A 21544-nucleotide genomic window follows, 5' to 3' on the forward strand; every position below is an offset into this window, starting at 1 on the left:
AAGGTTAAAACTTCATAAAACTTTTTCTTTTAACCCTTGTTTTTGTTCTTTTGAAAAAAGAATCAATTTAATTGTAAAGTAAAATTGTTTGAATAAATATTTAAATATTAAACATGTATAATTTATGCTTTTAGATGACAGTAGATTACATTTTTAGTGCATTATTCAATTTGTCAAAAGTTTTTTCATTTTGTTGATACATCACAAACACAGAAAATGTATATTGTACACCACTGCAGGGTGTTTCATGTGGAACTCAAGTATAAAATCTCTGTCAACAACAAATAAATAGGGTTCTTCCATAGCCTCGTTCGGATTTATTATTATTTCTATGAGTCCCTTTTAAACTTGTGCTTTAAGGATTTCCAAAAACAAAGGTAATACACATAAATGTCAGTCACAAAAGCTGCACTCAAAATATTAAAGAAGATACACTCAGAACAGGTCTGACAGCACAAGATGAGGAAACAGTAAAAAACAAGAACTTCTGCAGTATAATCCTTACAAAAGAGAGTGAGTATGAAATATATTATTTAGTGCATAAAGTCATCACCAATTGCAAAAGTAAAGAAATGCTATCAGTGAAATTAGACCGTCTGGTTTTTGACCACACTGTGTGTTTTCAGGTGCCTCTTCAGGTGATTGGTGCATGTGTAAGTCTTTGCACACAGCTGACACGCGTACGGTCGAACCCCTGTGTGGTTCATGTTGTGTTTTTTCAACTCGGCGCCACGAGAAAAAGCCTTCCCACATTCTAGGCAGACGTAAGGCCGCTCCCCGGTGTGAACGCGCATATGAATCGTCAATTTGCTCGCCATGGTGAACCCTTTCCCACACACTGTGCACTTGTACGGCTTTTCCCCTGTGTGGGTGCGTCTGTGTATCTGCAGCTCGCCGGCTGAAACAAAAGCCTTGCCGCAGTCGGAGCACAGATACGGTTTCTCTCCGGTGTGGATCCTTATGTGTATGTTCAGGTTTCCCGATACAGAGAAACGTTTCCCACAGTACGTGCACTGAAACGGCCTCTCGCCTGTGTGGCTGCGCATGTGAAGGTTTAAATCGTGTTTGTTTTTGAAAGCTTTACCGCAGTGCACACACATCTGTGTTCTCTTTTGCTTGTGACGCATCTCATGGGCTGTCAAACAGGCAACCGAGCTGAACAACTTCCCACACTGGACGCACTGGTTGGACAGCTCGGCTGGATGATTCTTCTGGTGGTTTCTCAGCTCGCTCATGGTGGGGTAAACCGCCCCACACTGCCTGCACGTGTAGATCCGTGCAGGCAGTGTGTGAGTCAGCTGATGTTTACCCAGCAGTTGCATCTTCTTAAAGCTTTTCCCGCACTGGGAGCAGTCAAACCTTTGCACGCTTTTACCACACCGGTGTCTAAACTTGTCCTGTATGCTTTGAAAGCTGTCCCCACATTTGATGCAGATGTAAGCTGCTTTTGTGCACTGTGTCCGCCTGTGTGTTGACATGTCAGAGGTCCTCCTGAAGGCCTTTCCACACTGAGAGCACTTGTAAGGGTTTTCTCCGGTGTGCACCCGCTGATGCTCCAGGAGTTTGTAGCGGTAAATGTAGCATTTTCCACACTGAGCGCATTTGTGTGCAACTCTCTGCCGCGAAGGGCCGATCACAGAGCTGGGCAACACGGGACTCTCAGGAGATGTAGAGGAAACTTGGCAGGTGGTGGTGTTGCCGTCACTGCATTTCCCTTCTGTTGTCTGTTGTGCATTGCTGCTGTCCACAATGTTTGTTTCCTTGTCGGACAGTAATGTAGCATCCTGCACCCCCGTGTCTTCTGCCTCCTGAAGATGAATCCCATCCGATTGTCTTTGGTTTGCAAATGCTGGTGTGTTAGATTCCACATCTTTGGCGTTGGTTTCTTGCAGAGGAGGAGGAAGAGATAATGATGAGAAGAGTCGCTGCTCTGACTGGGAAGGCACTGTTTGAAAAGAGAAATTTAGAAAAGTGAGAAAATTAGGAATTTACATTTAGTCTTTCGGCTTCTGTAATGCGACTGCAATGAGGCTGTGATGAATAATTCTCTGCATTTTTTATTTCCTTAATTAAAGGAGCAATTGGCCCCTGGAAAAAGCCACTGTCGGGCAAAGCTGGTGTTCTCTGTAATTTATAGAAGCAATAATATTTGAAATTGTCGCCATAGCCCATTCTACGGTCCTACAACACCCAGCAGATGTTGGACGCTGGAGTGAAATACTACAGTTCCTCTGCAGGCAATGGCTCAGAGCGGTACAGAATCTGAAATACGACGAGAATATTCCGGTGGTTCGTCTAAAATATCTTCGGGTCTGCAGTCTACATTTTAAACCTGATGATTTTGATCGAGACACGACTCAGGGAAAACAGGAGAGCAGGCAGTGTTTCAAGTCACCTCACAGAACAAAGTATCCAGAGCCGAATAGACAGAGAGTCGCGTCAGTGGAGGTCCAAAATGCTCCATGATCCACCATTACGAAGTCGCAACTTTACCCTCTATGGCTCTGAAAGTAACGTCACTCACTCAGTCAGTCAGTCAGTCAGTCATACACAGACCCACGTGTAGGACTGACACAAGCAGTCAGCCAAAAATAGTATTTTCATCTTTTCAATTCACAGTGTTTAAACAAAAAATATATAATAATAATAATAGATCATTGACTGACCATTTCTGCTCTCATATGAACATATAAAACCTGACTGGTATCCCAGACAGACACACTTACCATTGTTATCCATATTGGCCATTATACCACAGTTGGCTTTGCTTCTAAGCAGCACTCTGAGGTCATCCTCTTTGGACACACACTGCATGCACTCTTCTAGCACAGAGGGTGCATCACTGATCCACCCTGCAGTCTTTATCAAGCAAACAGAACTGTTACTTGACATCTTCATCTCTTGAAATGCATAGAAACCAGCAGCTTTTATGGCTGCAGTTGCGGTCTTTACCTGCTTAAAGTCTGGTACACGCAGCATCTCTTCCAGTCTGGTGAAGAACTCACAAAGCAGAGTCTCCAGAGCTGAATCAAAGTCAGGCCCGTACTCTACAGGAAACACATCCTGTGAAGTGGAACATGGCTGTAAATCTCATGTTACAGCATGGTTGTTGGCAAACAAACAAACTGCGGCTTCTAATGTCGAAACTGACAATGAGGAAGAAGCAGAGGCTCACCTTGAGGAAGTGCTCTCTCCCTTTTGGGTCCTCCAGGAGTCTTTGTACGAGCCTGACAAAGTTTTCTTCAAGACCTTCATCCCTTTGACACACCTGTTAGTTTAAATATATAAGTACAGCTGAAATATGCACAACTGTTCTTAAACAGTCAAAAGTTAAAGTCCATAATGGAAAAAGTCACACACCTGTTTTGGGCTGGATGTCAGCAGCCTGTTCAAGCGTGTTTTAACAGCTGTGAGATCCTCTGGTTGCTCAGAACTTAACATCTGTAACGTCATCTGGAAAAGACATTAAGCAGGAGTTACTGACAGGAAAGAAAAGTTAATCCCACTGAGGAGCTAGAAGAACTACAGAGAACTTACTCCCTCTCTACATTACTTTTTGGCTGCATACTGAAATGCAAGACAGGAGAAACACAGAGGTGTAATATAAACATTGGAGGCCATCTTTTACGGTTTCTTTAATCGCTCTGGAACACTGCATGCTACTGATGTATTTTTTTTCTTTTGCTGTGAAGCAGACAGCTGATCCACAAGCTACAGTGTCTGTAAGGAGACTATATACAGTGAATTTAGGATAAAAAATGCAACACTCAAAGTCTTCTTGATATTATTTATCCATGTTTCGGTGCTTAAAACGGTTAGCCGTCCATGAAATGAAGAGTAAAGAAGCGTGTATGTAATAAATAATATGTTTTTGGCACACGTCGATAGCACTGAATGTGCTGGTGCAGTGAGAAATGAGCATTTCATGGTTATTGACTTGTGTCATTTGGTTTTTACACATTTTATTCGCCGTCTTGTGACAGTAATTGACTGGTGGAAGTGATGTCAGAAGACAAACAGCTCGCTCAACCAATAGATGGCTTTATTGGAGTGTTTGTCCCAGTCATTACATCCATTGGTAAATCAAAAAAATATAGACTATATCTTCAAACCTCAGCAAAGGTGTAGTAGTGTTAATCTGTATGCAATTTTTATTTTTATTTGTAATTCATCAATATCACAAAAGGTAAATAATATAAAAGCAACAATTTAACAACAATGATACATAGTGCAGTCTGGATGTCTTACCTTTGCTCTTAAGCCCAGAGTGAGCAGCCTCATCCGTCTGTGCGTCAGGATGTCAGGGATGGCCTCAGTTACCATGGACACAAACTCCTCCACTTTCCCATAATGCTTTATGTTCCTCAGACAAACCACCTTCCACATGACAGCCGACATCACCCGCAGAGGAGGAACCAGGAGCCTCAGCGAGGAGAGAGGCAGGGGACCCTCTGCAATAGTGGGGACTGAAGTATTAATATTATGGCTTGAAGGCTAAAACTACTGCTACTGTATGACCTGACAGCCAACAGTAGCAAAGACTGCATGTAGCACTAGTTTTTTTTTCTTGGATATTGAGTGTAGTATAACAGCATCATGTTCATGTGTTTTGATGTGAAAGTATTGTAATTTAACTAGAGTTATAAAGTATAACATTTAAACATTTAAATAAAAAACTATCGTCTTTGTTCATTACTCTTGTTTTTCATTGTGTTTGCCCGCTGTTAGTGCTGTATAATGCACTGGTCACTGTTGTCTTATCGGTAAGTAAGCAGCACACATCTGTATTATTATTAGTTACAATGAGCTGGGTAGTTGGCCATGTACAATAAAAACAGTTTCTTTAAAAAAGGAGAAAAAAAAACTTAATTATTCTTTTCCTTACATGCACAAAATTATATAAACATATAGTTCAAACTGCAATAACTTTCCCCATAATGTTGTAGCTATCTGACACACCAACAGGACTTACAGGAAGTTAGTGTTAGCAGACAAGCTAACAAAATCAAAACAAACCAACAAGACCCGAGTAAAATAATAAACTGTTACCCATTTTATTCCTCCGAAGAGCTCTGACAGTAGAAATAACACAGAGGACCGTTTCCTTAATAACAAAGTCTTCATTGAAAAGTGACGAGCTGTAAAGCATGCTCTAGTTCCTCATCCAACAGACAGCTGATGCTTCTTCTTCCTTGGTGTAGGCAGACTACACGAAATAACGGTGTATTACTGCCCCCTACTGTTTGGTATTAATATTGTTTTTGACGTTATTGTTATTTTAGTCCGGTGCAGGTTGAGTAGCTTCTTCCTGATGTTTAAAGAGCTTCTTCCTCTTAAGCGAGCGATTCTTGCTCTTAATGAGGATGCGTTTACTGTCTGTGATCCTCAACACTTACATTTGCTATCTGGGGGTTTCCCAATAAGAGTCAGCCCAATCCTAAACCTACAATACCCCAAGCTTCCAAGCCAACAACTGAATCTTTTCTTTCAAATGTACCTGTTTTTATTGCACTGCTAGTCTGTTATTTTCCTTTTTGTGTATCCTGCCATATTTCTCTTTTTTTTTTTAACTATTGAAGTGTATTCTGACAGTTTATACAGGGCAATTTCTATTCTGGCCTGTTCTATTCTAGTGAGTTCTTTTGAATGTAATCAGAATCAGCTTGATTGGCCAGGTGTGTGTACAAGCCTACAATAATCTTTACATATTAAACTAGCATCTACAAGCCTGCGAAAGACAATAGTGCAAGTATGAGGAGTGCAGTGATGAAAACAAAACAGTGTGCATAGATTCATTACAGATGACGGATGATATTTACATGAATAAAATGTGAGTCCATACGATGAGATGAACAATAAAATTACAGGTGACAGGGTTTTTCCACACTGATTGTTCTGACGCTCTGTGACTGTTAAGCGTTCATCAGAGTTTGTGGGAAGAAACTGTTTTTGTGTCTGGTTGTTTTGGCGTACAGTGTTCTGTGACATCTACCGAAGGGGAGAAGTTTAATCAGTTTGTGTCCGGGGTGTGAGGGGTCTGCAGTGATGTTACCTGACCCTGGACCGGCACAGGTCCTGGATGGAGGGCAGGTCGACCCTGGTTTTTTCTGCAGTTCTGATTGTCCGTTGTAGTAATAATATGTAATATATAATATAATCTGCTTCCTTGTCCCAGTTCACTCATTTGTGTGGGTAAAACCTGACACCTTTTCTCCATAATATTTCATACATCTCTGTCTATAAATCAGGTCTAGCCGAGGAATAGCCAATACAATTGCTTATTCCTCTGTGAATACTCAGATCTCATCTGAAAATGAGACATAGTGCCTTTTTAATCTCAAATTGCCTCTTTTAACTCTTGATTTAGGAATGGTTATGATTTCCATTCTTGTAATTTCATATTATAACAATTTCCTCTGCCTTACATTTAATCTTTTCCCCATAAAGTTTGTTCTGGCCTTTCTTCCTCATCTCACACAATACTGACATAGCAGGCCTTTTTTGGGGGAAGTTTCACCATGTCCTTTCATGTTCATCAACTATCTCCACTCTTACCAATTTCTATCAGCAGGGCAGGTATCATAGTAGTACAAAATGCTACCCTACATATTCACCGGGCTTCAGTTTGTACTACATCCCTTTTTTAATCACTGTAGATGCTTCTGATCCATAAGCCACGCATCCATAATCCATAACTGATCTAATCATTGCCCTATATATCGTCATCATCATCATTGACTGTCAGCTGTCAGATCCTGCACAGAAGAACGTTGATCTTTTTTTACCTTCATTATCATCCTCTCATCTAAACACAAGAAACCTGAAGTTTTTTCACGTCCTCAGAGTTGTACCAAATATTTGCAGACAACTTCCCGACTTCTTCTTCATGTTCTGTATTTCAGGGGACATCCTTCAAAGAGATCCCCTGCAACAACCGAACACAGCTGTATTATTTAGGTAGAGCTGGTCGTCCACTAATCGGACATCAGAGGTTAGATCCCTGATTTAGTATCTATACTTTGATCGATACTAAACCTAAAGATACTGAGTGCGTAAATGCGTATTTGATCAGACCCTGGTGAGAAGGAATTATATTGCAGCCTCAGTAATCAGTGTATAAATGTGAGTGAAACTTTATTCTTCAAATAAAAAAGATCATTTTGGACTCTGAAATCTCGTCCACTTGTTCTCCAGATAAACAAGTCAAACAAAACTGATCAAAAATCCAAAGCTGGTCTGTCTGTCGTCCCTGTTATTTTGTCTTTCACCACATTCACTCATCAGTCGACCTGGATCTGGATGTGAAAACAAACTTACTCTTTCCTCCTTTCCTCTGATGTGTAGATGCTTGATTCTCCTGCTGGTGGCACTAAAGGCTTTCTAACACGACGGTAAGTACTTCTCAGAAACAGAGGAACCATGGGAAAAGTAATTAGATATTGACTCAACAGACCATCTGGGCAGCGTTAGCCACCACGACACCAAGTCAATCCCGACAGAGCATGGTCGCTGACAGCAGGGCCATCATGTACCTAACAAGGCCACTTCCTCTTCTCTGCTGTGTTTGTTTTTTTCTGGACTTTTAGCCTTTTTGTTTTTCATTCTGTCGCCACCAACAGCCAAACAGCAGAGCAGGGCGAGTAACTTGCAAAATAGCTCAAACTGGATTAGCATATATGAATTTTATAGCTTTAAAACTTCACCTTAAATATCCTCATAAGAGGAGCTGGAGCTACTACTGACGGTACAATATAGTCAGTCTTTTTGTCTGGAAAATGTTGCTGTTTTTTAAAAATAGTTTATTTAAACAGAAAAATCAAGTTTTTAAGACCAGAAGTTTTGGTCAAAAAGGATACATTACAATAAAGTCAAATCATGTTGTTGACCTTATGACCTCATTATTTATAAAATCCAGGCTACAGTCTAATGAATGTCTAACAGGAAACATGGTTGAAAGCATTAGTTTAAAGTGTGTTGAAGCTTAAAACAGTGTTATTACACAGCTATGTTAAATACTTGATTCTGTGTAGTTAATTACGACATTCCGAGGTCTTCTATTTCTGCTATTGGGGTGATAAAACTACTGAGAGGTAGGCTCATTTTCCCATCTAGTTTCAAACAATCAGACTTCTTTTTCTCCACACCCAGTGGTGTCGCCCCCCTACTGGCCAGTAGAAGGAATGCAGGTTTAAGGCACTTCCACTCTGGCTTCACTTTTGAAACCAAGAGGCTACGTCCACCTTTCAGTCGATGGATGTTCCCCTGAGGAGCTAATAGAGACCAAACACAGACAACAGTAGAGAGCATATTGATCTCAGATTCAGCCAGACGCATGATTGGGCAAATGCGCAATATTTTGACTAAAGGTGATAAGATTAGTCAACATCAAATTTATAATGAAAGTAAAAAAAAAAAAAGGGACTTTCCGTGTTAAAATGATTGGATAATAAATGTAGTTGTTCTAAGTAAAAATACCTTTAAAATATTGATGGTTATTTGTTTCATTCGTTATTTAAAAATGGTTATTTTCTTACTTACACATGACAAATATTACAAACCGATCCTTGACTGACTTTGAGTCATTTATCGTATTTTAAATGTTAAAGTTCGGACAGATTTAAAGGTGAAAAATGAATTGTATTCACTGTGACCCCTCTGACTGACGATGACGACACTCGCTGTGACCTTTAACCTTTAACTTAATGTTAAACGACACACACAGAACATCCATCAATCCATCAAATGTCATTACCCTTTAGCATGACTACATTATATGTAGGTGGATTGAAATGCGTTGCGTTGACATTGCTGCGTTTCACAGTGTGCTGGTGCATTTTGTAATTAGACATAGTGCCTTTTTAATCTTTTTAAAAATGTTTGCTCTCTCTGATGAAGCTTTAATCTCCGCCACATGTCCAAACGCTTAAAAATCAGATCAATTACCAAGTCACATCCAGTCAAGTCACATTTTTCTGGCACTTCACGCACGAACCCAAATTTAATTCAAAGGAAGCATCTGTCTATGATGAGGATGGACAGGAAAAGTATAGCGTGTGTGTTAATGCATGCATGTCCATATGTGTACTGTATGTACGTGTGTGTGTGTGTGTTTGAAAGAGAGAAAGAGAGAGAGGGAAAGAGAGAGAGTGCATGCGTGCATTTGTGTGTCTTTGAGTGTGTAATTAAAACAAGTGATTTTTTTTTACACACAGATTATCCCTCTATCCCAGCTGGTCAGAGTTGGATTTGACCACCCCGACAACCAGAGAGAGGAAATCTCTTTGGGGCTAAATCCAAATTGGCACCCTTGGTGATTTTTTTTTTTTTTTTCTAAACTGAAAATGTGGCAGAGCTCAACTATTAACTTGAGTTTGGCCCTGAAAAGGGAATGTAAAAAAACATCTCTGTGATGTAACTTTTACTGATGTCTTGAAGAAAAAAATGAGTCCTAGAGATGGAAAAAAAAAACACTCTTTGGTTTAATTTTTTTTTTATGTTTGTGCAATATTTATAATTTGTTTAATCAGTTTTGCTTCATGTGTGTTTAAGTCTCTGCTATCTAACATACCTAAATCAGATGCATTCAGGTATCAGCACCGATTGTTTGGCCACATTGTTGATGGGCTTTATGTGATTGTGCTGCATTTGTGCAGCATTATAAACAAATTCAAGCTTTAAAGGGCAGTACGCTCACAGGGACAGAGCGATGCAGAGGTTTGCACATCTGTCCTGTTTTTTTTTTTTACCCACATGGACAGATTTAGCAGCGCCCTGCCTTGTAATGAGGTCAAATCAGCTAACTGCTTCCTCATGGGAAAATGGAGACACACTGCAGTTTGAATTTTCCTTCACGCAAAGCAAATGTACAACATATACATTAACTCAATTATAATTTAATTATTATAAAAATGTGCTGAATTTTATGTCGTCCAACTACTTGACCTGAACTGAGAGTTGTAAAACCCACAAGTATGGAAAAGAGTTTTATTACCATTAAATAAAAGAATCCATGAATTGATCAACCTCAATGCAGTACAGACAGTCAGGTCCTCAAGGAAAGTCTTTTATATAAAAATGAACAGACTATTTATATATTGTTGATCATATCTTGTTATGGCCGTCGTCACTGAATTTGTCTTTCAATATAAATACATTACAAAAAATAGGTAAAAATAAGCTTTACATACATTACACAGCCTCAAAGTTCTTCACACAGGTAGTTACAAAATGAGCTCACAGTGCATTCATGCTCTTCAGTCCACATCCATCAGATCAAATTAAACAGATTCAGAGAAGTGTGCGAACAGCAGTCAAAATCAGGCACATAATTCAGGGATCGTTAGTACATGCTGTTGTTGCGTTGCTTCTTTGTACTAGTGAAACGTGTACTCTGCTATGTTTGACAACATGAATTGAAACTGTAGTTTTGGGAACAAAAAAGTTGCAAGATATTTCTTTTTATACAATAGCTAGTTGTGACCAAGTAATCTGATTGGACAAGAGGCGTTCGATGATATAGAGAACAACATCACTGGGACTTTTCACTCTGTGTATCACTCCGCCTCAGCCAGGTGTTCTGAATACTGTTAATTAACATCACAACAGACTGTGTGTGTCTACATTAATCAAGCTGGTACCTCTGAATCACACAGCAGACTCTTATTTCACTGGTTGATGATAAATTAAAACAAACAGATAAATGTACATGATAAGAACAGCTGATCTGTGGTAACCTGGAGACACAGAGTGCAGGAGAATGTTTGGGTTGCTTGGCAACAAAAGTCCAGTTTCAGTTAAGTTGTAGAACTAGTTGTGTTGGTGGAGCAAAGAATAATAATCTGTTGTTGATTATTACTTTTTTACTACTATTTATTGCTTGTTTCACTGTTGTATAAAAGAAATATCACACTTGAGGTTGTGATGTTGTACTGAATATTGTGTGATCACAGCCGTGATGATATTTAGTATAACATCAAGACCTCGAGTGTGATATTGCTGAACTATTAGAATAATAGGATTACAAAAGAACATTGTTTTGTTTGTGTGTTTGTGACCTCATGACCTGAATACTCTTGATGCCATTTTAACCAGGAGCCATATGGTCCATCATCACTTGCAGTAAAAGCACCTTCATTCAATCAAAGTGCATATCAAGGAATCATTGATCAAACAATTCATATTCATATCATTATATCATTTTTGCTCTGTAATTACGAATCATTTTTAGCTTTAAGGTTAGCTTTAGTAAAATCCGGTTACACCTGAATAAGTGCGCATTATAGCTTATAGCCTAATATGTTAGCCCCATAGACCGTATAAAAAGATGGACGACATGACAGCTCCCTAGAAGTGAAGCCAAAACCTCTCTATCGCCCCCTGCTGACTGGCTGCAGTATAGGTCATAAAGCCCGCCTCCTCCATGTTAACAGATGGGACATGAGTCAAACTATAAAATCAAAATACATGTCAAATACATTTTTCTCAAACATGGTTTCTGTCATTATAGTTAGTTCTTATCATGCTGATTTACGTCCAAGTGTTCATTTTTCTGATAAGTTTACTTTTAATGAGTTATTTGATGTTGTAAAAATGATGATTGACAGCTCTGTTGACAAATACGGCTCCTGCACCCGATCTGTTCCTGATTAGCAGAGTAGAGGAGGAACGGCGAGAGGAGACGTAAATTAAACAATCATTACAGTCATTGAAGTTTACATAGCTGTGAACGTCTGCTTCAGACCAACACAAGAAGCTGATCTGCTGTTAAATACGCTGACATGCGGAAACTTTGCTGTATTTTTTGGTTTAATGTGTTAAATGTGTGTTTTGGTTAGCTGAAGGGGTGGGACATCGTTACTGCAGCTCCACCCGCCGCTGCCTACTACGCAAATCTGGCTCCAAAAAACTTCACCAGCAATGGCAAGATGGCCGCCACAGGGAAATTTTGGCTTCAATTTTGTACAATGAGAGTAGATGGAGACGTGTTGTCTATCTTAATACAGTCATTGGTTAGCCCAAGTATAGTAGTTCACAGGAAAACGTTTGGTATGAAATGTGTGCTGTTTAATATTCTCAAGCCACTCAGCTGAAAAGTGTTTTAAACCCTCTGAGCACTGGAAGAGTGGAATTTGTGTCAGTATCAAAAAAATCAAGACATGTATTCATATTTGTAACAAATGTGAAAACCAACAGTATGTTTCACACATGTATATTTTATCATAGATTATTTTTTGTCAGCTTGAATCTTTGCATGTTTTCTGTAACAAATGTTGTTACATTTTAGCCAAATTAGCTTATTAGCTAGCTTATTTTTTTTCGTTAGCTAACTAGATTATTTTTGTTGTGTCCTTTAGTGTCCTGTCCTTGTCCTGATATTTTCTTTCCTGGTAGAAATTTCACAGTTCAAGTGCTCATGAAATTTAATGAAAGAATGTATAAATATAAAGCGGCGTTAACTTTAGGAAAATAAAGTCAGTGAATGTAGCTAGTTAGCTAGCCTGTTAGCAAGCTAACAACAACCAGCAGTGCTTGAAGTGGTAAAATGACTGTTGTATAATGTCTGAAAAATGTCTGAAAAGAAACCTAAAATATTCTGCTGCTTGTTTTCTTTCTTGATGTAACAACGATCTGCCAAATGTTATTTTTTAAGAAAAGCGTGAGGACAACCTCAGAGTCCTTCTCTCATGAATGTTTTGACTGTGTAACAAAAATTGAATTCTGGGTCGTTAAATATAAACAGAGGCTCTGTAAAAATATCGTACATTTCCTTAGAATCTGCTAACATATAAAAAAAGTTCATCTCTTAGACCACGAGTTATTCTGAGCTACATTTCTCTGCTGTAAACAAAACAGACAAAAGCCACACAAACACACGGACGAGTCTCAGAGAAAAGTCTCCTCATAGTTCTCACCAGGCTCCCCGAGTTCAGAGTCTCTGGGTGACGGTCTAAAAACCTCAGAGAGGTCGCTGGCTGCTCTCGTCACACTGTCATAAGAAGGTGGTGAGGACATTAGAGTCTCCTCTGTTGTTACTACAACCTCCGGCCCCACGGGTCCGTAGTGCTGTAGCATGGAGGCGATCAGGCCCTCAGTTTCCGGAGCGTTCTCCACATCCACCACAGTCTCGTAGTTGATCCGTCTGTAGAGGTAGGAGGCCTGCTTCACCTGCCGGCGCACCAGATGCCTCCTGTAACTCCTCTGGATGATGATCGCGGACACTTCCTCCAGTTTGCGGCGCAGTGTGGACGTGATGGGCTCATGGGAGATCTTGGAGGGGTTTGTCATCATGAACTTCTCCTCCATTTGCTGCTTGAGGGCGTCCATCTCACCCGACTCTCCCAGGACTCGCTTTGTGAAGGCAAACAGGATGTCCAGGCAGTGGATCCGATCCCCGCTGACCATGGGGAGGTCCATGGAGATCAGCTTGATCCTGTTGGGCTTGGCTATGCGCAGAGGCTCCGACAAAGTGTCCGCGAAGATCGACAGCATGGAAAACTCGATGAACTGTGTGGCCTCAGAGTCAAACTTCTCCCAAACCTCATAAAACATCTCAAAGTCGTCCTCGCTCAGCGGCTCTGTACTCTCCTCTGTGGCGACGCTGAAGTTCTCCAGAATGATAGCTATGTACATATTTACCACAATGAGGAAAGAAATGATTATGTAACTGACAAAGAAAGCTATGCCCACCGAGGGGCTGCCGCAGTTTCCCCGGGTGATAGTGCCAGTGTTGACAAAGTGAGCGTCGCACTCTTCCGGGGAGCTGGACATTATCGGACTCAGGAGGTTGTCCCAGCCTGCCGAGGTGCTGATCTGGAAAAGGCAGATCATACTATTCCCAAAGGTCTCAAAGTTAAACATGTCGTCAACCCCGTCCTGTTTTTTCACGTAGGCAAAGTTCGCCATACCGAAGATAGCATAGATGAACATGACAAGGAACAGCAGGAGGCCAATGTTGAACAGGGCTGGCATGGACATCATTAAGGCAAACAGTAGAGTCCTTATTCCTTTGGCTGCACGTATAAGTCGAAGTACTCGTCCTATTCTCGCCAGTCTGATGACTCGAAACAGGGTCGGAGATACAAAGTACTTCTCAATGATGTCTGCAAGAACAATCCCTGAAAAGACAGAGAAGAACAAGGACATTGTAAGTGTGTTTCATTGCAAAATGATTTAATGTAAAAAAATGTAAGATGCAAAAGTTTTACATATTTACGGCTGACCCTGAATGACATCACAATTATTAGTCGGTAAAACGAGTCTCAGTACACCATCATCAGTTTCATTGGTTGCAATAAGAGAATCAAACGCTTGTTTTAAGCAACGTTACCATGACGTCTCAGGGCCATTCGTTACTACATAGTTAGTTAGCTGACATTACTTAGCAGCTGCGAGCAAGGCTAAAGCCATCTGAATCAGCCTAAAGTAACCAGCGGTCTCCCAAAAATGAATTAAATAATAACTACAAAGACTTTTTCAAGGCTGCACAATCCTTTCTATCGCTTATTTGAATAACATAATTTTTTATGTGATTTTATTCAGCAAGCTAGATGTCAGCTTTAAAAATGCATGTGTGAATAAATCTACAACATTCTTTTAAAATCATTATTTATTTAAAGAATATAAAGAATAATTTCCATGAAAAGAATTGCTACAAAAAAAAGTAAATGTCCTGTTTCACAAAGTTAAAAAGTTATTGTTACTAATTGTATTGAAAAACAACCGCCTTGTCACATGATGGGGAACCTCTGTCTCTACTTACCCACAATCGACAGAACAATCACCACAAAATCAAAGATGTTCCATGCAACTGTGAAGAAGTAACAACGGAGGGCAATGATCTTGATCAGGCATTCGGTGGTGAAGATCACGATGAAGACCAGGTTGATCTTGTTGAGGATGGACTCCATGCGGTCGGACTGCTCGTCGGTTTCCACCATCATGGTCACCATGTTGACGATGATGAGCATCATGATCATGATGTCGAAGGCTTGCTTGGACACGAGATCGAAGAAGAAGGCCTGGAGGATGTTCTGGAGTTGGAAATACAAGCAGAATATCAGTCAGTGAAAATTACATTGTTAGTTTAATATTATGAAGAATGTTGGGAGGCAGGACATTATGCAGAAACAGAGGTTTTTAATACGGCTTAATACAAAAGGTGTCACATGTGCGAATTATTTATTTTTACCCCAGGCCTTGGTATTGGCTTTTGAGGCTTTTTAGAACCCAACTTCTTCATAGCGTTGTAATACTTCTTCTGCTCTTCAGTCATGAAGATATCCTGTCCACCTAAGTACAAGCAAAAACACCTAACATTATTTTTACAGAAGCAAAAGTTGGCAAAAACAAAATGTTTCCTTCAAAATTTGATCAATTAGTATTTGCACACAACTCTTTATAATGTTTTTTAAAGAGTTGCTTTCCCAGAGAACGATCAATGACTGTGTAATTCTTTGTGACAGAGCCTGAGCGGCCGATATATTTTGACAATCCTCAACAGTTACATGATCCAGGCCTGACATCGATGTTTGTGTCAGTACTCATCTTTCTTTTCTGCTGATTGAAATTGTCGATAATGACACCGATGAAGAGATTGAGGGTGAAGAAGGATCCGAATATGATGAAGACGACAAAGTACAGGTACATGTAGAGGTTGATTTCTCTGATGGGTTGTTCCTCCACCTGAAACAAAACAGTTTGATCAGTGAGCAGGTTAATGCGACATGTTTATGATGCTTGTCCTGGAAGTAGATGAATATACTTACTCCTCTTGAGTCAACAGCTGCATGCATTATTTCCATCCATCCTTTGAATGTTGCCTGTAAATAGAACACGATGAAAAATTACAAAACAAAAAAAAAAGCCTTATTCCTAAAATGAAGGAGTGTTTGGCAGATTTGACAAACTCACCACTTGCAGAAGGGAAAGGTAACCAAGTCCCACATTGTCGAAATTGACCTTCACTTTGGTCCAGTAGAACTGGGTGTCGTTCATACTGAGACAATCCGACTTGTTGTTGATCACAGAGATGCTGTGGACGAAGCCCGTTCTGTTCACACACTTCCCAAACTTGCCAGCGAAGAGGTTGACCCCCATGATGCTGAAGATGAGCCAGAAGATGAGACACACGAGCAGCACGTTCATGATGGAGGGGATGGCTCCGATGAGAGCATTCACGACCACCTGTGAGGTACAGTTCAGGTGAGCATTACTGCACTGAGTTTCTCTTTTAGCATTTCTCTTTTAGTTTCTCTTTTTTCTTTCACATCTCTGACTTGTGGCCAATCAGACAACAGATTTAATGAGTGCAGTCAAGGTGAATTAATACTTAAGACTAATTTCCAATTCCGAAAGAAATAACCCATATTTGTACATCTAATCGGGCTTTAGTCACAAGTTTCAGTTATGTCTATTAATGAAGAAAAATATCTTCAGGTCCAGTTCTGTGGCTGGCTCAGACTAATTTCTTTCAGCGCACAGTGAAGATGAAACTCACGACAAAGCTGTCTGACCAGAGTGAGTTTCTGGCCAAAATTATACTAAGGTATCAGAAAACAACAGGCTAAACGGGAGGTGTAGGCCGGGCTACGCTAATTCTCGAAAAAAAGAAAGACAACAAAGCGATCAATACCAGAGTTGTGTATTCAGAAAGCACAACCAAGGTTCTTCTGGGACACTTTGCACCAAGTTTGAGCTCTAAACTTATTGCAGTTGGATGATTAGAGAATTTAAATCAGGAGTTTGTTTCCAGACAAAACAAGACTGAGTCTCCAACAATGCTAGTAGCTGTACTTACTGTAACAGCAGCAATGCTTACAGCTAAATGCTAATATCAGCACGCCAAAAAGCATGCAATGACAACAACGGGTGTAATGTTAACTATTCTTACCATCTTAGTTTAGGATGTTGCCTGGCAGGATGTAAACTGTCGGCAATTAGCATCTAATGCAAAATACAACTGTGCCTGATGGGAATGTCCATAGTTTGACAGGTATTTGGTCATAAACCAAAGTATTGGACAAAATTACATTTCGAACTGATGATGGCGCTAGGGGGATCAAAAAAGTCATCACAATTCATCCTGAGGGGGACATAAATGTCTGAACCAAATATTTTTGCAATCTATCCAAAAATTATCTTATAATATCAAACCACAAATGTGAATCTCATGATGATGCCAAAGGATGGGAATGGGAATCACTAGTCCACCAGTCCATCTGTCCATCCATTTCCTCCCGCTTATCCGTGGCCCGGTCATGGTGGCAGCAGGCTAAGCGTGATGACCCAGACGTCCCTCTCCCCAGCATTGTTTTCCAGCTCCTCCTTGGGGATTCCGAGGCGCTCCCAGGCCAGACGGGAGATATAATCCCCCAGCGATCTCTGGGTCTGCCAGGACGCATCCTATTCAGATGCCCAAACCACCTCAACTGGCTCCTTTTCAATGCAAAGGAGTCGCTGTTCAATTCCAAGCTCCATCCGGATATCTGAGCTCCTTACCATATCTCATTTGCTGAGTCCAGCCACACTTCAGAGGAAACTCATTTCGGCCGCTTGTATCCGCAACCTCATTCTCTCGGTCACTACCAAAAGCTCATGACCATTGGTGAGGGTTGGAACGTAGATCGACTCGTAAATGTAAAGCTTTCCTTTCAGGCTCAGCTCACTCTTCACCATGACAGTCTGGCACAACGCCCACATTACTGCTGAAGCTGCACCAAGTCTGTAAGTCTCACGATCCATTTTACCTCACTCATGAACAAGACCCCGAGATACTTGAACTCATTTACTGGAGGCAGAGACTAATTCCCCACCCAGAGAGGGCAGTCCACCATTTTCCAACAGAGAACCATGGCCTCAGACTTGGAGGTGATGACCCTCGTCCCAACCGCTTCACACTTGGCTGCAAACCGCCCCAATGCCTGCTAGAGGTCCCAGTTTGATGAAGCCAACAGAACCTCGCTGCGCCTTGAGATCCTGTCCATGACAATCACAAACTGAATCGGTGACAAGGGACAACCCTGGCGGAGGCCAACACGCACCGGGAACATGTCTGAATTTGGGCCAGGATGCGGACGCAGATCTCACTTTGGTTATACAGACACCAAATGGCTCGTAACAACCACCTGGGAACCCCATATTCTCGCAGTACCCCCCAGGGGACATGATCATAAGGCTTCTCCAAGTCCACAAAACACATGTAGACTGGATGAGCAAACTCCCATGCTCCTCCCAAAAGCCCTCCAAGGATAAAGATTTGGTCCACTGTTCCACAGCCAGGTCGGACTCCACATTGTTCCTCCTGTATCCGAGTTTCAACGATCGTCCGGAGCCTCCTTTCGAGCACCCTGGAATAAACTTTACCTGGGAGGCTGAGAATTGTGATACCCCGATCACTGGGGCACACCCTCCAGTCTCTCTTTTTATAAATGGGAACCACCACCCGGTCTGACAGGTACTGTCCCAGACCTCCACGAAACATTGAAGAGGCGTGTCAGCCAAGACAGCCTAACAATGTCCAGAGCCTTTAGTATCTCAGGGTGAATCTCATCAACATCAGGTGCCTTGCCACTGAAGAGCTTCTTGACTACCTCAGTGACCTCTGCCAAAGATATAGATAAGGCTTCCCCTAAACCTTCGAACTCTGCCTCCTCATCAAAGGATGTGTTGGTTGGATTCAGGAGTTCCTCAAAGTCCAAAGCTATCCCCAGTCCGGGTCAGTAGTTCTCCACACCTGCTGAAAACAGCTTGAGCCAATCCCTGCTTTCACTTCCTGAGTCATCTAATGGTTTGCCAGAACCTCCTTGAGGTCATCCAAAAGTCCTTCTCCATAGCCTCCCCGAACTCCTCCCACACCTGTGTTTTTGCTTCCGCAACCACTGAAGCCAAAGTCCTTCCGGCCACCCGGTACCTGCCTCATTAAACATTTACATTTACCTGTTCTGTCTGGCAGCCTCCCCCAGAACAGAACACAGAAGTCCAATAACAAGACACAACTTCAGATTGGGCAGGCCACTCCTACCAATAATCCCCCTCTAGGTTTCTCCATCATTTCCAAAGGGAGCATTAAAGTCCCCCAGTAGAACTATAGAGTCCCAAGGCAGAATCCCTTCCAGGACTTTGCCCAGTGACTCCAAGAAGGCCACGTACTCCGGTCTGCTGTTTGGTGCATAAGCACAGACAACAGTAAGAGCCTTCCTCTCTACAATTTGCAGTCATAGAGAGGTGACCCTCTCGTTCACCGGGGAAAACTCCAACACAGCGGGGAGCTTGTGAGTATCCCCACACCCGCCCAGTGCCTCTCACCCTGGGCAACTCCATAAAAGGAGAGAGTCCAGCCCCTCTCCAGGAGTTTGGTCCCAAACTGGAGCTGTGTGTGGAAGTGAGCCCAACTATATCTAGTTGGTAGCACTCCACCTCCCACACCAGCTCCAGTTCCTTCCCCGCCGGAGAGGTGATGTTCCACTAACAAGAACCAGTCTATGCTGCTTGGGATCAGCACACCAAGGCCTCCATCTTTGCCTGCCGCCCTGTTTACAATGCCTTTTGGTGGTTTATTACCTTTTAGTGGAGGTAATAATTGATCCTAAGATTAATTGGTAAGTTATCATTAAACATGAATATCAGTTTAGTTCAGAGATGTATTTCTCACCCGCATGCCCTCAAATCTGGACAGAGCTCTGAGAGGTCTTAAAGCTCGCAGGGTCCTCAGGGACTTGATCGCAGCAAAGTCAGAATATCCCAATGAGTTTGCCACCAGGCTTATTAAGGACACCTGTTTGGAATACAGAAAGACATACTGTGAGAATTCTGAAATTGATTTAATTGCGTAATTCAATTTTTGAACAACTTCAAGGGACAGGTAACAATTTGTTTTTTATATTAAAAGAGGAATAACAATACTGTGAAAAGCACCTAATAAAGCCCTAGAAAAGCAATATTGCATAAACAGTCTTAGTATCATTATTATTATTATACATATTAGTCAAGGAACTGAGTAAATTATCTGAGCACTTAAGTTAAAGACAAAAATAAAATTAAATGCAATAAAAGTAGTAACTACAATATAATAAAGGACAGGTAGACAACATTTGAAGAGCCATATTTTGGAGTTTTTTGTCTTTTTTGGGACATTCCACAGTTTGGAACACAGTTTCTTAAATTTTGAGGTTTAGATTTAGTTTTGCTGTTTCATCTTTGAAGAATTTAGACTTCCACTCTATTCTACATCCAAAACGGACAAAACAAAATGGTATTCCTCTGTTGAATGACCCTTGGATGGCGGCTATGAATGGAAATGATGTGATTTAAATGAAAGGAAGAATAAATTCATGTCATGACTGATGATGACAAAACACAGACAAGTATGCACATATAGACAAAAAGAGTCCATGCATGCATACTCAGCTATATATGCATATATAGAATATGTATATATATCAAATAGAGTGAGTTTTATAAAGAATTTATATCTGTCTTTGCCAAATTTGTCTCCCAATTTGCTTCCAAATGATCCAATAAGTTCATTAAAAACAATTTAGGACCAACAAGGTCCCAATGGGCTGTATGGGTTTCTTTATAAAAGTCTATTTACACATGTGTTTGTCCAATATATCTAAAGAAGATACTCAGAATTAGTTTTAGGACAAGAGAAGTCTTTGGCTCCGAAAAAGTACAGACGAAAAATACAAAAACACATAAAAGAAACTAAAGTGGTACTTTTCATAGATAGAGACAAACGGTAGATAGTTTCAATAATCAACAGGATTTGATTTTTCTTTGACACAGACAAAACAAATAACACTCAGCACATGAATTAGACAGAGAAGTTCAGGCAAGAACTCAACCCCTGCATTTCTAAATAGACAAAAACTTGAAATGTCTTTTTAAGCAACATTTTCACAAGTTTAAAAAGCTGAATAAAGAACACCAGATCTTCTGTAGATAAACCTCAGAGTACATGGCACTGCAGTTGTTCCTGATATAAAAGCCAAGGTCCTGAAGGAACTGATTCAAAGAAAAAACTGTTGAGTCATTTTATAGCTCAACAACAATTTTAGGCCAGACAATAAGAAGTGCATTTGTTTGGAGACAGGACGGTGGCTTTTGATATCACAACAGAAAGCACTTACGAGTGAAGAAACACAGAAGCATTTGAGATGCAGATGTTTCAATCCCAGAGCTCATACTCACCTGGGACCTGCTAACTACCACTTACCCTAACAATAGAGCGGTCTGTGGATATCTGTGTAACAGCAGGTGAAATCAGAGGAGGTCAAGTCAGGCCTCGGGCTGCACGCCTCGGCCACTTTAGTGACTACATACCACAGAGTCACATCCACTCAACCCAACAGTTTGTAATGTTAAGTGTGTGATTTAGCAGTGTGTATGTCTCTAGGACAGTTGTGTAGAGTTTGCTTTAAATAAAAGGAAATATAAAGTGGGGGAAGCACAATTTTAGTCAAGAAGGTGGCCCTGTCAAGTGCTTTCCTGTAAATAATGCAACACTTACCAAGCTGTAAAAAGCTTCATTCATGGATTATTGTTC

The 21544-nt window shown here is 40.9% G+C and overlaps 2 protein-coding genes and 1 long non-coding RNA gene across 3 annotated transcripts in view; all 3 read right to left on the reverse strand.

Moving 5' to 3' along the window:
• Positions 1 to 208: 208 nt before the first annotated feature.
• Positions 209 to 2978, reverse strand: LOC138612233 (zinc finger protein ZFMSA12A-like). Its single transcript, XM_069685551.1, has 3 exons — positions 2953 to 2978; positions 2727 to 2859; positions 209 to 1945 (listed from the first exon to the last, which is right to left on the reverse strand). Exons 2-3 carry the CDS (start codon positions 2812 to 2814, stop codon positions 588 to 590), a joined length of 1446 nt encoding a protein of 481 aa, XP_069541652.1. The 5' UTR covers positions 2815 to 2859; positions 2953 to 2978; the 3' UTR covers positions 209 to 587.
• Positions 2979 to 3185: 207 nt separating this feature from the next.
• On the reverse strand, positions 3186 to 5156 carry LOC138612236 (uncharacterized). Its single transcript, XR_011309627.1, has 4 exons — positions 5050 to 5156; positions 4249 to 4451; positions 3361 to 3453; positions 3186 to 3268 (listed from the first exon to the last, which is right to left on the reverse strand). It is a non-coding gene; the product is annotated as an uncharacterized lncRNA (long non-coding RNA).
• A 7726-nt stretch (positions 5157 to 12882) lies between these two features.
• The window catches only part of LOC138611287 (sodium channel protein type 2 subunit alpha-like), a 39539-nt gene continuing 30877 nt past the window's right edge, over positions 12883 to 21544 (reverse strand). Inside the window, exons 20-27 of the mRNA XM_069684295.1 lie at positions 21215 to 21241; positions 19649 to 19771; positions 15910 to 16182; positions 15765 to 15818; positions 15540 to 15681; positions 15188 to 15288; positions 14759 to 15029; positions 12883 to 14114 (exon numbers count right to left, since the gene is read on the reverse strand). Of these exons, the coding sequence (XP_069540396.1) occupies positions 12883 to 14114; positions 14759 to 15029; positions 15188 to 15288; positions 15540 to 15681; positions 15765 to 15818; positions 15910 to 16182; positions 19649 to 19771; positions 21215 to 21241 (2223 nt within the window). The remainder of the gene's footprint in view (positions 14115 to 14758; positions 15030 to 15187; positions 15289 to 15539; positions 15682 to 15764; positions 15819 to 15909; positions 16183 to 19648; positions 19772 to 21214; positions 21242 to 21544) is intronic.

This window comes from Semicossyphus pulcher, unplaced genomic scaffold (genome assembly GCF_022749685.1).
Source record: "Semicossyphus pulcher isolate SPU_LCO1_2020_fin unplaced genomic scaffold, fSemPul1.0.p SCAF_7, whole genome shotgun sequence".
Classification (NCBI taxonomy): Eukaryota; Metazoa; Chordata; class Actinopteri; order Labriformes; family Labridae; genus Semicossyphus; species Semicossyphus pulcher.